The sequence below is a fragment of the Acanthochromis polyacanthus genome, chromosome 5 (genome assembly GCF_021347895.1).
Source record: "Acanthochromis polyacanthus isolate Apoly-LR-REF ecotype Palm Island chromosome 5, KAUST_Apoly_ChrSc, whole genome shotgun sequence".
NCBI lineage: Eukaryota > Metazoa > Chordata > Actinopteri > Pomacentridae > Acanthochromis > Acanthochromis polyacanthus.
Window position 1 is genome coordinate 24,912,722 of NC_067117.1, and position 17,091 is coordinate 24,929,812.

General features: G+C 40.7%; 1 protein-coding gene across 1 annotated transcript; it reads left to right on the forward strand.

Moving 5' to 3' along the window:
- The first annotated feature begins 2,189 nt into the window (after window positions 1-2,189).
- zgc:113054 (uncharacterized protein LOC541322 homolog) lies at window positions 2,190-14,311 on the forward strand. Its single transcript, XM_022187104.2, has 11 exons — window positions 2,190-2,507; window positions 4,547-4,736; window positions 4,823-4,914; window positions 4,991-5,223; window positions 5,436-5,672; window positions 5,751-5,825; window positions 5,919-6,135; window positions 8,102-8,310; window positions 9,586-9,658; window positions 11,998-12,115; window positions 13,620-14,311. The coding sequence occupies exons 1-11, from the start codon at window positions 2,492-2,494 to the stop codon at window positions 13,813-13,815; spliced, it is 1,656 nt and encodes a 551-aa protein (XP_022042796.2). The 5' UTR covers window positions 2,190-2,491; the 3' UTR covers window positions 13,816-14,311.
- Window positions 14,312-17,091: the final 2,780 nt, after the last annotated feature.

The window sequence follows — 17,091 nt, forward strand, 5'->3', positions numbered from 1 at the left end:
TGGATCCATGTTTTCACGTTGTTAACTCCAATTCTAACATCAGCATAAATCGAGGCTCATCTGGCCATGCAACACTTTTCCAAACGTCCATTGTCTAATTTTGTGGTGAATCTGTGTAAATTGTGGCCTCAGTTTCCTGTTCTGAGCTGACAGAAGGGACACCTGGTGTGGTTTTCTACAGCTGTAGCTCATTTGCTTCAAGATTTGACATGTGGTGCGTTCAGAGATGGCTTCCTGCATACCTTGATTGTAATGAGTGGTTTCTGAGTTACTGTTGCCTTTCTATCATCTTGAAACTAATCTGACCTCTGATCTCTCACATCAACAAGGCATTTTCACCCAGAGAAGTGCTGCTTAACTGCTGGACACTTGCTCTTTTTTGGTCCATTCTCTGCAAAGTCTGGAGATGGCTGTGCGTGAAAATTCCAGCAGATCATCAGTTTCTAAAAGTCAGATCGACCCATCTGATACCAAATATTATGTCATGTTTAAAGTCATCTAAGTCACATTTCTTCCCCATTCTGATGCTTGGTTTGAACTTCATCAGGTCGTCTTGACCATAGCTTTGACTGCAATCAGGCTGTACTTTGTACTTTGTATTGTGTAGTGTGTTCACCGTGTTCTAGTACTGTCCCAATGACAAGCAACAATTGTTATACCCTGTATAGTACAGGCAGAATATCTCACAATTCACCATTAAAAGTAATGTATAGCCAATAGCCACTAACCGAGCAACATATACCATCATGCACTGTGTCAAAGGACAGCTATTTTAATACATATTTTATAGTGCTAAGCTGTATTTTCTATTGGATATGTCTTTTCTATATTTGTAGGCATGTGATAAATCCATGCGTTAAGTATGAAAATATAAAAATTAAATATAATGATGGGATCTTTCTGCATGGAGTTTGCATGTTCTCCCGGAGCATGCGTGGGTTTTCTCCGGGTACTCCAGCTTCCTCCCATAGTCCAAAAATATGCTGAGGTTAATTGGTTACTCTAAATTGCCCATAGCTGTGAATGTGAGAGTGATTGTTTGTCTGTATATGTAGCCCTGTAATAGACTGGCGACCTGTCCAGGGTGTCCCCTGCCTTCGCCAGAGTCAGCTGGGATAGGCTCCAGCACCCCCCGTGACCCTAGTGAGGATAAAGCGGTGTATAGAGGATGGATGGATGTTTAATGGAGGGCTGCACAGTGGCGTAGTGGTTAGCATTTTCGATTTACAGTTAGAAGATCCCCGGTTTGCATCCCTGCCTTCCCGGGATCTTTCTGCATGGAGTTTGCATGTTCTCCCTGTGCATGTGTGAGTTTTCTCGGGGTACTCCAGCTTCCTCCCATAGTCCAAAAATATGCTGAGGTTAATTGATTACTCTAAATTGCCCGTAGGTGTGAATGTGAGAGTGACTGTTTGTATATGTAGCCCTGTAATAGACTGATGACCTGTCCAGGGTGTCCCCTGCCTTCACCCTAAATCAGCTGGGATACACTCCAGCCCCCCGTGACCCTAATGAGGATAAAGTGGTTTATAGAGAATGGATGGATGGATGTTTAATGGAAGCATCACAACACAAACAAAGAACAAAAATAGACTAAATTAGTTTGGTATTGTATGAATTTGTCATGAAAATGTCAGTCAGGGGAGTGTGACAAGAGTAGATGATTTCAGACACTGCAGCAGTATACATGGCTTAGAAGATAGATAGATAGATAGATAGATAGATAGATAGATAGATAGATAGATAGATAGATAGATATTGCCAGTTACTATTCAACACAGGTTACATATTGCACCCTGCACAAGTTAATTGTCCTATTTCATCCATAAAAATGTTTTTCAGATCAGATTAACAATGAATTGTCTAATATTTCAATGATGTGCAGTTTGAGCAGACTTTTTTTTCACTGCAGAACATCAGGTGGGTGTTGCATAAATTGATCATGGCTTTATTCCATTTAAATCATTTCAGTGCTCAGGAGGGAGGTTAACCACACCTGGAGGGAATGCAGCCAATAACGCCTTAAAAATAGATGCAAGAAAACATATGTGCACAATATTTTAACAATCTAGGCCAAACGCATATGTAAGTACATTTTTGATGAAGTGATGTTTAAACTGTGTCCCCTTCCTCGTGGCCACTTCAGTCACTCCCACCAACCACATCAGCTGACATGAAGCCCTAAAACCACAACACGTGACCTTAAGCCTCCCCGGGGCTCCACGTTGACCTGAAGAACAGGTTCGATAGCAAAAGTCAACTCGCAGTTCTTCGTGGAAATTACGAAAACTCACGATCGGAGACTGCGCGCGCTCACGTGGCCCACACTATTGGATAACGAGCGTGTTCACGTGTCGTGGGAAGTCGTCCGTCACTCCCCTCACTCAACAATTTGCATAGTTGTGATATAACCGAAACGGCAGGACCACCTCGACAGGTACACACCAACGCTGCCAGTTTGCCAAAACTGTTCCTCCCATCCACACGAAGCATGTCAAGCGATAAAGGTAAGGCTGTTGCCACATTTTTGCGCAGTGAGCTGGTCAGATAATCTCAATGTCAGGATGTCAGTGGCACGAAGGTTCAACACGTGTCATGACTTCAGCAGAGTAGTGTTTATTCAGAGTGTGTTTCTCAGAATAAACATGTTGCTGCTGGGAGAGGAGTAGCCATGCATCAGGGTCCACTTAATCGATAACTGCACAATCGATGCAGCTCTAATCTTCTGTCTGTATAATATGAGTAGTGGAGTAATAACTTCAACAAAGGAACCTAAAAATGCACTTTTATTATGTGAAAAGTCTCTTTTGACTAGCTTATATAAATGTTTTGAACTTTCTTTGGTAAATTATCCTAATGAAAATTATTCTGCAAATATAATTATTCTGCAAATATAATGAGATCTGACTGTTGGGGTGTGAGTATTTATGCCTGTCATTTTTTCATGCAAAATTTTGAAAATTTGCTTTTTTTCCTCACAGCTTTTAGGTGTCCATTGCGATAATATATGGATGAATAAATCATGTCAGATCAAATGTATGCATTGATCTAATTTGTACATTTTTAATCTTCACAATGTGTCTGTCTGATATTGTGAGTCTTGTTTCTATAGTTTATTTAAAATGTTTTGAGCTTTCTTTGGTAATTCACACTTTGTGGAAATTATTCTGCAAATACTTTTGATGATTGATTAATAATGTCTGCCATTTTTCATGCAAAACTTAAAAAAAATGCTTTTCTTCTCCCAGCTTTTTGATGTCCAGTGTGATAATACATGGAAATATAAATTATATCAGATCAAATAATTACTTTGTGCATTTTTAATCTTCATAGTGTGTCTAATATATGAAGTGGAGTAATGACTACATTGTTTCCTTCTGGAATACAATTGGATTAACTTAAGTGCAACAAAAGCACCTTAAAAATTCACCTTTTATTATGTTAAAAGTATATATGAATAGTTTATGCACAATATATTTGACTTTCTTTCTTAATTCACAGCAAGTGGAAATTATTCTGCACATTTTTTGATGATTGATTCTAAATTTGTCTCTCATTTTGAACACAAATTTTAGAAAGGTTTCCTTTTTCTCCTAGCTTTACAGTGTCCAGTGTGATAATACATGGATATTTTCTGACATCTTTATAGACCAATCAAATAATTTAGTAATAAAACAATTTTTGTTGTGTCACACTTAGTGGAAATCTTTGAGAAAAAAAAAAAAAATATATATATATATATATGACATGACAATATTTTTCATGCAGAATTGACAAAATATGCCTTTTTCTCCCACCTTTTCTATCAAACATTTGCACTATTTTCTGACACCTTTTTAATACCGATCTAATAATTGATTTGTACATTTTTAATCTTCACAGTATGACTGTTTAATATATGTAGTGGAGTAATAGCTACAATATTTCCCTCTGTAAGTAACTTAAAAATATTCTTGTTAATTCACACCCAATGGATTATTTTTTGATAACTGATTAATAATCTTTGTTGTTTTTCATGAATACCTTTAAAAATCTGTCATTTTTCTCCCAGCTTTTTGATGTGTAATGTGATAATACATTGATGTAACAGGCATTTACTATTTCTGACAATTTTCTAGAGCAATAAGATATTTAATTTGTATATATTTTTTTATTCTTCACAGTATATCTGTTTAATACCCCATCGTGGAATAATAACTACAATATTATTTCCCTCTGAGATAAAATTTGATAGAATGGATGAATGCAACTACAAGAATTGTATCTTAAAATGCACTTTTATTATGTTTAAAGTCTCTTTAAATAATTTTGATAGAATATGCTGAACTTTCTTTGTTAATTCTCACTCAGTGAAAATACATGAGTATATCAGGCATTCACTCCACTTTTTTGACGTTTTTATTGGCCAATCAAGTAATTAAACGAATATATTGCAGATGATTGGATAATGAACATAATTTTCCAGTTGTAGCCCGGCATCATTTGGTCCAGGGCAGGACTGAGCAGCAGAGAGAGCAAATGATTATCACATATGTCATTCTCCCAGTTCCCGACACCCCAGTGGAGATCATTGTGGATCTACTATCAAAAGCCAAGAACGTAGCTGCAGCACGCGGTGATGTTCCCGAGGAGTTGACGAGTTACCTGCAGAAGGCTCTGGACATCGCCAGCGGCCTGAATGACTACCTGGAGAAGATGACCACCCAGGAGAGTGAACCTCTAGCAGAGCTTTATAAGTACGTCTCACTTCCTACACATGATTGTTCAGAGTTTAAAAAGCTAACTTTGTGAAGTTCATGTTCTCATTCATACTTAACTGCAGAAAAACTGTCACCCATGACTGGGATCAGGTGCACAAGGAGGGAAAGACGATGTTCCGGCTTCCCAAAGAGTGCATCACTGGACACGTTGAAGGTGGGACATTAACATGTGTGCTGTTAATGTCCAGTATATCCATGGCTTCACCTGTTTTCTGCTTTCTTTCTGGCAGGTCAGACCCTGAAGATGTTGATCCACATGAGCCAAGCCAAGAGGGTGCTAGAGATCGGGATGTTCACCGGCTACGGAGCTCTGTCCATGGCTGAAGGGCTCCCCGAGGATGGCTGCTTAGTGGCCTGTGAGTTAGAGCCATACCTTAAGGAGTTTGCTCAGCCCATTTTTGACAAGTCTCCACATGGCAAGAAGATCACTGTCAAGACTGGATCTGCCATGGACACCCTGAAGGTGAGAAAGAATGACTTAGCTGTCAGAGAAGAGTTAGAAACCTTAGAAAAATCCTTTAGAAGATGGAGTACACTGTCTACCAGGAATGCAGTTAATTAACAGCTCTTCTTCACGTCTTTACACTTTGCATGGTGTCAGTTGCTTTGAATTGAACAAGTTAAGTAACTGTGGGGCACATGGTTCATTTTGTAATTACATTCTGTTCCTTACAGGAGTTAGCAGCTGCAGGTGAGCAGTTTGACATGGTCTTCATCGATGCCGACAAGGATAATTACATCAACTACTACAACTTCATCCTGGACAACAACTTGCTGAGAATACAAGGGGTCATATGTGTAGATAACTCGCTGTTCAAAGCAGAAGTTTATCTTAAAGACACCACAGATAGGAACGGACTGGCGCTTCGAGAGTTCAACCATTTTATCTCTAATGACCCGCGAGTTGAGCAGGTAAATTTCAAAGCCTTTAAGTGCTACAGCTAATTCTTACTCCTCTTTCATTCTAACGGTGCCCTTCTTGTTTGAAAGGTCATCGTTCCTCTCAGAGATGGCATCAGTATCATCCGTCGGGTGTCTGCGGCCACTGAGAGCTCACGAACCCAGGTAATGTTGACCTCAATCGATGGCGGCTGTTATCGTGTCTTCGTTTAGTAGCAGCACCGTCCTCATTGATCGTGTCTGCTTGTTATTTATCAGTGTGAAATAACAGATGATGAGGTTTTCCACGGGGTCAAAGGGCGCTCCATCCTGGATCGGCTGCGTCTTGATGGGAAGGTGGCCTACGTGACGGGCGCTGGACAGGGCATAGGCCGGGCATTCGCTCATGCGCTGGGTGAGGCTGGAGCGAAGGTGGCGGTGGTCGATATGGATCAAAATAAAGCTGAGGCGGTTGCTAAGGAGCTCTTTCTTAAAGGTAATGCTACATGTATAGACTTAGGCATGAGCTGATTGTGCCCATCCTGCTCTAAACCCTTTTTTAAATAGGTTTGAACCTAACTGCCACATTGTGTGCAGAATGGTTGGTCAGACTTAATATAGAAACATTAATGCCACCCTGATGTCCATTTCCAAAACATTAAAATTGTATCACTTCTCCTGTTTGCTGTTTTATAGTGGTAATAATTTAAATGTGGCTAGAGATATATTTCTGAATTTGAGGTTTTGTCTGAAGCTCTTTAACTTCAAACATCAGAAAACACAAAAACGATGAACATGACAGTCTCCACCGACTCAGAACTCAAAGATATTCACTGTATGGTAATGTCGAGAAAAGTAAAACCCTTTAATTCACACATTTAAAATGCTGGAAGCACAACATAGTTTGCGTTTTTTGCTTGGAAAATTGCTCAAACAGTTAATAGACGATGAAAATATTTGCTTATTACTTTCCTTTCTTTACTCACTAGTTCATTTGCTGTGGATGCAACTAAACAGGCGGATACAATTTCACAGTCGATAAAGCAAAATAAATTTAATTTGGAGCATTCCCCACACAAAGACAGCGATTTGACAATTAATTCTTTCTGCTGTTGTTTGGTGACATAGCTGGAATATCGCAGCGTCCTTTAGATTGCTCTTAATGTGAAGCAGAGAAACAGATGAATGTCAGCAACTACAGTGAGACGGCGCCTGTGAGAACCAGAAAAAGTGAAAGTATTGGGGAGTGTTGGAGGAAGTAGTCCGGTCTTTTACTAAAAATACTCCATTACAAGCATAAGTCCTGAAAAATCCTACTTTCGTGAAAGCATACAGTTAAAGTGTTGAAGTCAAACTGCTGGTTTGGTCCCTCTGACTGATATATTATTATATATGATATAATTAGTGCTGCTGCAAGTGGAGCTGGTATGAACTTTCTATACAGTTTTCTACACATTGATTATATACACATTCAGCTTTTAGTGTTTGGACTTTTGCCTCTAGTCAGTGATTTTTGGGATGCTTTGAATCCTTTAAATATTATTGAACCAAAACCATGTGAGAAGTTTGGAGGGAAAAATCACTATTTAATGAGCTAAAAACAACTCGCACATCTGTAACATGACCCAGACTCTGAACTGCTTTTCGTAAGCTGTCAGAGGTCAAAGAGGTTGGAAGCTGTTTAATCTTTAACAGTGTTTTTAATTGTAATGGCATGTTGTGAAATTATCCACTGTGTAAACACCTAATCTTAGTTACTAAAGCTGTAAAATAAATGTAGAGGAGCAGAAAAGACGTGATTGCACTCTGAAATGTTGTGTGATGAAAATGTGAAGTACATGGAAATACTCAAAGTAAAAGTACTTCAGGGATTGTACCGATTGAAGTACTTGAGTGTCTGTAATTTTCCACCACTGGCATTCCGTTGGGCTAAAACTAGTAAGACTGGCTTTAAACTAGCAACTCTGCATTGACAGATGCTTGAAATGACACGCTGATGAAAAGTTCTCTCAACACTCAGGCATTATTTGGAAAAACAACATGCTAATCTTGTGTGAACACATTGAAACAGAGTTACAATTGGGGTGTCATCTTTGAGTGTGATCAGGTTATGGTTTGTGACCAGCAGATGGCAGCAAACTAAAGGAAAAAATATCTGGTCAACATGATCTTCTAAATCTGTCTGTGTGATTTCCTCTCTTCCTTTTAGAGAATGAAATATCCCACACTAAAAAAAAAAGAAAAAAGAAAAACAAAATACCATTTTCAAAATATTCTTCAGTTTATTGTGTGATTTATTGTTTTTCAGGCTTTTTGTGTTTATGTGTTTGCTATTTATGTGCATCTCCTCCAAACCAAACTTCTGAAATGTGCAGCAACAGAAGTTGCTTGCATTACGTTTTCTGACAGACATTCCTGTGTTTCTTTTTTACTTTCTTTAAAAAAAAACAAAAAAAAAACAGGTATAAATTCCATTTCAATCAGAGCTGACATTAGCAAATCAGAGGACGTCCAGAGGATGATCGACACCATCGTCTCCAAATGGGGAGCGCTCCACATCGCCTGCAACCACGCTGGCATCAACATGAACTCAGCCAGCGAAGACACCAGTCTGGAGGAGTGGGACCAAACCTTCAACGTGAACCTGAGGGGGACTTTCATGTGCTGTCAGGTGTGTTTCACCGGCTGTCTGAGCCAGAACTGTGTGACAGTGGCAGCCACAGAGACCTTTTACTCGCTCCACCAAACTGCAGTAGTGCGATGTGCAATTTTCAGGCCAAAAAGAAGAGGACTTTTAACAGTAGATATTTTAAATGTGATTTATAGCAATGGACTTTATTAAAATGAGCTTCATAGCCCATTCAGTTGATCCTGTGAGATTTCACTGTTGCTTTAAAGAACAATCTGTAGGAAGAATTACATTTTTCCACTGGACCCAGAAGTCAGTAAGAAAGACAAAGAACATTAGAATACACCACTGAGAATGGAGGTTTTCTGACATTCTGCACCGGTTTCATAAACATACGGGAAATTTCATTTGTTAAATATATTTTTAAAAACTACATAAAACAGAGAATCTACTAGGTTAAAATTAAGCATCTGCTTTTTACAGATCACAGCAACTTTTGTGATTGGAATATGTTTAAATTATCACATTCTTTGCAACAGATTATAAACAGAGGTGCTGCTTTAGCACCAAAATAATCAAATTAATTGATTCTGTCTTGAGAAAAAATCATGTGTTTCCAAAAAGAGTCAGGAGCTAATAAAAATACTAAAAACTTCCAGCTTTGTGACAGGTCATTTTTAGATAAATCTTTTTTTTTTTAAATTAAGATTTTGCAGCTTTAGAAGCAAGAGAATTTTCAAAACCCACAGAGGAACATATAATCAATATGCTACCTGATATATTCAAAAGAAAAATGTGAAAGTACGTGCGTAATCGCAGGTATAACTATGTACCTACAGCAGGTACAAATGTTGCAGATCCACAGAGTTTTACTCCTTGTATCACAATCTTTGTTAATGTCTGCTATGATCAAATTTATAATATAAAAAAGGTTTCTTTCATCAGTAAAATCTGAGTGAAAATATGCTAAAAGTACTGAATAGATTCTTGATCACGGATTCCTTTAGTGGTCTATTTCTGTCAGAACTAGTTAGAGTATGACCTAATTAGTGATGGTCCAACCAGCTCCAGCTCCTCTGTAGTAACTAAATTTAGTTCTAAATTATCTAGTTGCTGTCAGACGTCTATATATGCTCTGCACATCCGACAGCCCCCTTTTGTGCAGCTTTCAAATCCACCAAAAAATGTTGTTGGGCCTCTGATGATAAACTACATGTTTTTGTGTTGATCTGCACTCAAGCTGGTACTTATGGCGTATCGGTGCTTCAATAATAAGGTGTCTAATGTGTCTCTTTCACCCCCGAATCCTTGCCTTAGGCAGCAGGTCGAGTGATGTTGAAGCAAGGATACGGCAAGATTATCAACACAGCCTCCATGGCCAGTCTAATAGGTGAGTGATGATTCTATTCCCCCACTTTCTCTCTGGAGCCCCTCCATGTCTGCTTTTAATCTCTCCATTTGGCGTGGAGAGCTGGGAAGAGGGGGGGGAGTTAAATACATTTGCGCCATACAGCTATGTGGGGGAGTACACATCACATTAAATAGTTTTATCATCGGACAGAAAGTATTTCTTGCAGTTTTCCTGTTTGTGGAAACTTAAGGTGAACCTGGGCATTTAAAACCAGATTAGGCAGCTTTTCTCCTTTGCAACTTTTACCCCAGTTAAACTGCTCTGTGCTGACGCTTCCACCCCTGCATACAGTAAGCATAGCAGAAAATACAAAGTGTTGTGATTGCGTCTCGCCGAGGCAGTTTTGCATCATAATAAACATCCCCTCTCTGCGGAGCCGTCTGGAGGATGTGGAAGGCAACCTGAGGTCCAACATGGGAGGGAGGGTTCCTGTGCAACGGCAAAACCCCAGCCTGTGCCAGCGGCCTTGTTTGAACAGCGGAAGACACTTTTGGAGTTTAGTGAGAGCTTAGTAAAAGCCTTGTAATTCGCAGCACCGGTGTAATGTTCCTCCTCCAACAGGTTCCTCCAGAGGAACAGCAACACTTCATCAGCAGTATAGTCAAATCGCCTGTAAAGTGCTGTGCCATATGGGCCCCAGTCCCGACTGCAGGGGCAATCTGTAAAACAGGAGCATGCTGGTAAATAGAGGCCGGCATAAAGAAAATGATCAATTACTCACATTACGTTCAGTCCTTCAGGAATTTACTTTATTGGTCTGGACATCTGTTATAATATTGTCATAATGTGTAATCAGATGGGACCTGTTCTAGCCAAGTGGAAGCCCAAAAAGCAGCCGTAAATGTCCAATTAAAATGCACAATGACAGCTTTTTGTCCATCTGCTGAATAGAAAGTGCGCGAGTGCCCGCTAACACCCCTCCACACACATGCACACACTCCAGACCATCAACAACTATTTTTTTTCTCAATGATGGCCAGCAGCTCAAAGACACCTAGACAGGAAACATCTAACTTGATATGGGCTTTGTGGCTGCACGCTGACCTTACTGAGGGATTTGTGACTCTCACATTCTTACCTGCACATCTCCGCTGCATAGTAATGTACATTACAACAGCAGCAGCAGTCTGGGAAAAGAGTGCATCATTTGAACTCCTTATCTGCTCAGCAGAATTCAAAATGTAAAGGCGTGTCTGATAAAGAGCGTGTTTTCTCCCACTTGAAATGGGCAATAAGTAGCAGGGTGAATGTTAAAGAGGGCTTTGGAGAATGCTCTCCTTCTACTTCTTTTTCCCTTCTCTGGGGATTACTGCTCTTTAAGACGGCGAAAACATCAATGCAGGTTTATTTAAAGGATGAAGGCATTTTCTGAATGGTATTTTGGGCCCGTATCATCAGGTCTTGAGCAAGGATTAGTGCTGTTAGGCATTTTGAGCTGTGTTTCCTGTCCTGATAAGTCGGATTTCACCTTCAATCTGCGTGTAAGCCCTGGGCTCTGCTCCTCCTCGCCTGCTCCTCTGAGGTCCTAGCCTACCCTTATCCAGCCCAGCCCAACCCAGCCTTACCTTCCCTCCGTTATCTCGCCACACCTACACAATCCCACTCAACCCCGCTCTCAGCTACCAATCTGTTGTCCCACCCTTTACATATTATTTCTTCATCACTTTCCAACTTTTGCCTCTTATCCTGCACATTTTTCTCCTTCTTTTTTCTTTATCCGAGCGGTGCATGCGGGATGCTCCAGCCTTTTCTCCCCAGGACTGGTCTCTGCCTCTCTGCATCTGGCCGGTATTTATCATCCCGGTCTCACACTGAAGCCATTTGGCAGTCAGATCGGCGGGTGATGAGGTTAACTACTAAAGTTGTATGTAACTTGGAGCCTTCCTTGTGATGATTAATCAACCAGCAGAAAATGAGCCCCTGTCCCGGCATCCCATGCAGTGTGCAGCATCTGTGATGGTCAAGGCAAACAAATGGCTCCCTGCCTTTGTTGCTGAGGACAGAGCATAACTGGACATTATAAGCAATTAATTTTACATGGCTTCATCCGCAGAGTCCCCAGCAGCTAATGGAAGAGCTTTTATCTAGCATCCACTAGTAGTACCCGGAGCTGTTAGGCCTTTTCTTTTTTTTTTTTTTTAAAGAAAGGAGCTATTTAGCTTTTCTCTTTTTTATAGGTAGAAGAATAAAACAGATTTATAAAAAGAGAATTTCAAAAACACATACTATTGTTAATGGTGCATTAAATGTCACCTTCATAAAGCACTGTGTTGTCCATTTAGAGAGCTGATTTTTCTTTCCACCCTCCTATCCTGCAGTCCCCCATCCCCAGAAGCAGCTTTCCTACAACACATCCAAGGCTGGAGTGGTCAAACTGACTCAGACTTTGGGCACCGAATGGATTGACAGAGGAGTCCGTGTCAACTGCATCTCACCGTAAGTGCCGTCTATTCCTGGCCTTCGTCTGTTTTCATGCTAAATCGCGGCTGGCCCACCTTTTGATTGTTGTAGGAGGTTGAGCTTCAAAAGGACACGGTGATTAGTGTGTTTGCTTTCATACGAGGAGCCCCATTTGAGAATGATGCACTAATTTAAGTCCTCAAACAATGCATCAGTGCTTAATTAGATGACGTCTTGAGGGATGAATCAACCAAACACTTGCTCTAATTGTTCTGTTCAATTAGGGAATCAAATTTGCAACCTCACTCCAAGTGTCGGCGCAACAATGGCGCCTTGTTTGTATCTATTTGTCTGTGAAGCTGAGCGGTAGGAAGAAAAGAGGAGAACACAGGAAGGGCTGCGTGTGGGGGGAGTGTTAAGTGGAGCATCCCTGAGCCCCAGCCATCCCTCAGCAAATCCGTCCGGTGGCGCCGGGCGAGCCAGGCCCAGTCACAGCCCCAGAACAAAGCCCTCACACACGCACCGCGCTCAGCTTTATTTATCGGCAGCTTGTTTGCTAATTTTAATTTGCAAAGAAGCAATTCTCTCTCCCTTCGCTAACTGGGTGTCTCAATGGGCCGCTGATTTCTTTGAAGTGACAGTCGGTAAATATGCATAAAAAAGGGACACAATTAGCGCTCACGAGGTTGACTGGAGCCTGATTCCATTGGCAACTTTAGCCGCAGCGGTGATAAGCTGCATTATCTAGAAAATTGGCTGAGGGAAAACAGTACCTCTGATTGCCAGGAAAGGTTCCAGATAACAGGGCAGCTGAAGAGAAATATAATTGAGGTGGAATATGTTAACCAAGGTGTCACACGCTCCTTGGAAGTGCTAATTTAGCCAAATGTTGGAATTCCATATCAAGGCACCAGGATGCATTGAACAATGATTCGGGCCTTATGGCTTTTAGTCACTGTCACACCAATTGTGCAGAAAGTCGTAAGCCGTCTCATATTAGGCACAGGCGGGCATGTTGACATATTTATTCAAATGTAAGCTCTGTGATATTTACTGCAGGAGCTGGAAAGAGCGACATTTGTTGTGACACAAAGCTATTAGCCAAAAAGTGCAGCCACGAAATGAAACGAGGTGCACCTTTTTTCCTTGATAAATTCTACCTAAACACTCGCTCAGCATCAAAGTAGTACAAGCACTTTTCAGTCAGGAATCGGAGCAGCAATATGAGGGAGCAGCATATAATAAGTAGTTAACCAAAGGCTATGAGCAAATTATGCCAGACGTCCCCTCATACCCATGGGCTCTTCCTGAGACGTGCCAGTCATTTAAGTGCCACCAGTCCCACAGTAAATATCATCAGAGATGCCATGCCATGCCCTTTCTTCAAAGGATAATTGGGTTTATTTTTGTCACCAAAGTGGTGGCTCTGAAACAACGCTGTCACTCCTGGCTCTGAACTGTGATGCCTTCTGATTTCATTCTGGGTTTTTTTTCTTCTCTCCCCTCCTTTCTCTCTCACTTTGTCTGCCTCCCTTTTCAGGGGGATTGTTGACACCCCTCTCATCCACTCGGAGAGTCTGAGGCCTCTGGTGCAACGCTGGCTGTCAGATATCCCTGCTGGTAGACTGGCTCAAGTGACAGACCTGCAAGCTGCAGTGGTCTACTTGGCATCTGACGCCTCCGACTACATGACAGGGCATAACTTAGTCATAGAGGGTGGGCAAAGTCTGTGGTAGAAGGGGGTAGATGAAGAGATGAAAACTTTTTTTGCTCTTCACTCTCCAGGGATTAGTCTCAGAAATAGGTGGCATTCACATTATGTCTGTTTGACACATTCACAGCCGTATTAAATGTTCCTGTGTGTTTAATTTTTTGCCAGCTGATATAATTTACAGTGCCATGAGACGAATGGTAGAGTTTTTGTCTTGTAGAGGCTCGGCGTGTTACAACTGTGGCACAGTGAACTTTTTATTGGATGAAGAGCTGCATAAAATGTTGTCACCATATCTGATGCATGTTTTTGTTGCATTATTTTACACTTTGAATGCTGTTTCAGCAGTTCTGTTTATGATAGTAAGTGTAACTGAGTGCGGCTGAAAGAAACTGATCTTTTTTTTTTTTTTTACTGAACAATGAAAAGTGCAAAGACAGCGAAATGCTTTGAAATGTAGAGAACTGAAATTAAAGGAATCTCCATTTTGTATTTTGATAACAAAATACATGCAAAGTGAATGGCTGTGTGTGTTTTGTTTCAGTGTATGTCGGCACCAAAAGAAAAACTTTGTTGGGTTTAAGTGTTTTGAAATCATAAAAGTGTCTAATACAGGATGTTTAGTCCAGCGTTGACCATTAGATTACAATATGAGAGTTTTGTGCAGTGTTTGCGCCTCGACTGAACACTCCCTCTGGCCCAAGACTCGTGTACAGTATGAAGGGTTACAACATCCCAGTGTGCCTCTCTCCGGCTCTTTCTTGCCAAATGGTCCCCACAAGTGGTGCTTGTGAGCGCCATCTTAATTGCTCCATTAACTGTTTGTGTGCTGAAAAACAATACTTAAAGGAGAGGTTAGCCGAGGATGTGACCCCAGTCGCTGCAATTATATGAAAAGTAGTGGCCAATTAGCGCTCTCTGCAATGTGACACTGTTGGTGTTTATGTGAGCAACTTCAAGTTCTCACTGTTAGTGACCGTTCTCTGATTTACATAATTGGGGGATTGGTCATTAATGGGAATGGCGTGTGAGAGGATCCCATTAAGATATGGAGTGAGATCTGATCATCTCCTCTGCTCTGCGCTATTTATCTCCAGCTGCATTGGCACATTGGAAATTATTGGGATTCTTATCCTCGTGTTTTATGGTGAAATATCAAACTTTGGCACAGTGTGCGGATGTGAGACTTTGCGGTGTTTGTTCACAAGTGGGAAACTTTGCCTTTTTGTAGGCTGTTTCACCGTGTTGCCACTGAGGGGCAGTATAAAGACAGGCAGCTACAGCACTGGCACAAGGACACAACGTTACAACAAGAGGCTATCACATTATTTGCTGTCATCTAAAGGTAATAACAGTGAACTGTTACATGTATGGGAGAGATAATTGTAATATAAGAACACCTCTCCAATTCTAGTATGCAAACAGCTCAACATGAGAGGCCAAGGAAAGCTGAGTAAATACTAATATATTTTCAATTAAATGTGGTTTGATAGTGGACAGTTACATTTCAAATGCATTAAAATTGTAATTATGTCCAGTTGTTGAGGGGAGATTTGAATAATTGCTAAAAGTTCAGGGAAATATGATAAAACAAATGATGGAAAAGTGCAACATCCATTTGCATCTGCAGACCAAATCTTTACTTTCAACAAGAATGATTTCATTTTAAAACCTCAGTGTTTTTCATGTATGTTTTTCCAAGTTCAGTAAAGTTGAATCTGGGACGCACTACAGTTAGTGGCTGACACTTAATGCTATTAAAGTGTCAGTTTCATACCACTAGAAGGCAAAATGGCCTTTACAAAGTTAAATTTTTTACCCTCAGTTCTTCTTTTTCCAACCTTTCACTGTCATCATTTAGTGTCACAGTCTAAACTGTTGTTGTTACCGCCATGTTTTGCGCCATATTAAACTCTTTCAAAGCCCTCTTGGAGAGATCTTGTTTTCCTTTACAATTGCAGCCAAAGGAGCCAAATCCATAATTTGTGCAGCAAAAACATGATCCCTTGAATGCCATGGCCTGCTTCATGAGGTGTAAGTGATCTTGAATCCATTATTCATGACCTCCTTTTGGTACCATTACACTGAAGAGTGGGACCCCGTTGTACATGGCGCTGTTGTGCTAAACAGTTCTCCAGCAGAAAAAGGCACTTGCGCCCTCACACTTCAAATCAACTTTGATTAATGCTCCGCTCTGTCACGGCATGCAACATTTTACAGCGGCAGCCATTCAGAGGGAGACCCGGGTCGATGCTGAACAACACGACGAGGCAGTATGTGTTGCTGAGCAGGCTGTGTCCTGGTGACAAGAGGACCCAGGGGTTTATGGATGACATATTAACATTTGACAATATCAATACACTTTTATTGATGGATTATAGCGTCCCGTTACATACCCCACTCAGTGAAGTGTTCACAGATGAAATGTTACCCCTTATAAATTGAGCTGAGCCCCCTGATGCTATCAACAGAGGTGGGACTGTGAAACAGCAAAAAGAAAATGTCAACATTTATCTTCTAATAGAGGCTAGAAGTGCTGCGTGAACTTCAAACTTAACGACCCAAGACATTTTAATTTGACTAATTACACGATGGAAGATCTGATGCTCGTCGCAGCCAAAACATGAAGTCATTTTTCTGCAAAATACATGTTTAACCGTAACTTTGCAATGTCAGGTATGGTTCTAAAAGCTCCATTATTTTAAGAAAATGTCTTCTGTTCTTTTTTCAACAAATGTTTTCGTAATTTATCTTAATATGCTGTAGATGCTTCAGATCGTGTAAAACCACATCTTGTCATTTTCACATTTATTCTTTACCACAGATTTAACAAAGATATAACACATGACACAGTTTTAGAATTGCTAATGCACATTTCAGGTCCACAGAGAGCTGAGCTAACTGGTTCTGGAGATGTTCCTTGGAATCTACATTCCCGAAAGGATCCTAAGCTCCTTAGTTATACATATGAGCTCCCACGTTCCCAAGATTCTATGTTCCTCAGATGTATTCATTGTTGTGAACACAGAGCTGTGTGTGTGTGTGTGTGTGTGTGTGTGTGTGTGTGTGTGTGTGTGTGTGTGTGTGTGTGTGTGTGTGTGTGTGTGTGTGTGTGTGTGTGTTCTTGTACTTGCTACATGGTGAGTACCATTTTCTGCATTTAACTATCAAAGTGAGGACATTTTTACAAAGTGAGGACATTTTGGTCGGTCCTCACTTTGAAACAGCCATGTTTGAGGGTGAAGACTTGTTTTTAGAGAACAGGTATGAATTGAGGTTTGGTTAAGGTTAGAGTAAGGAT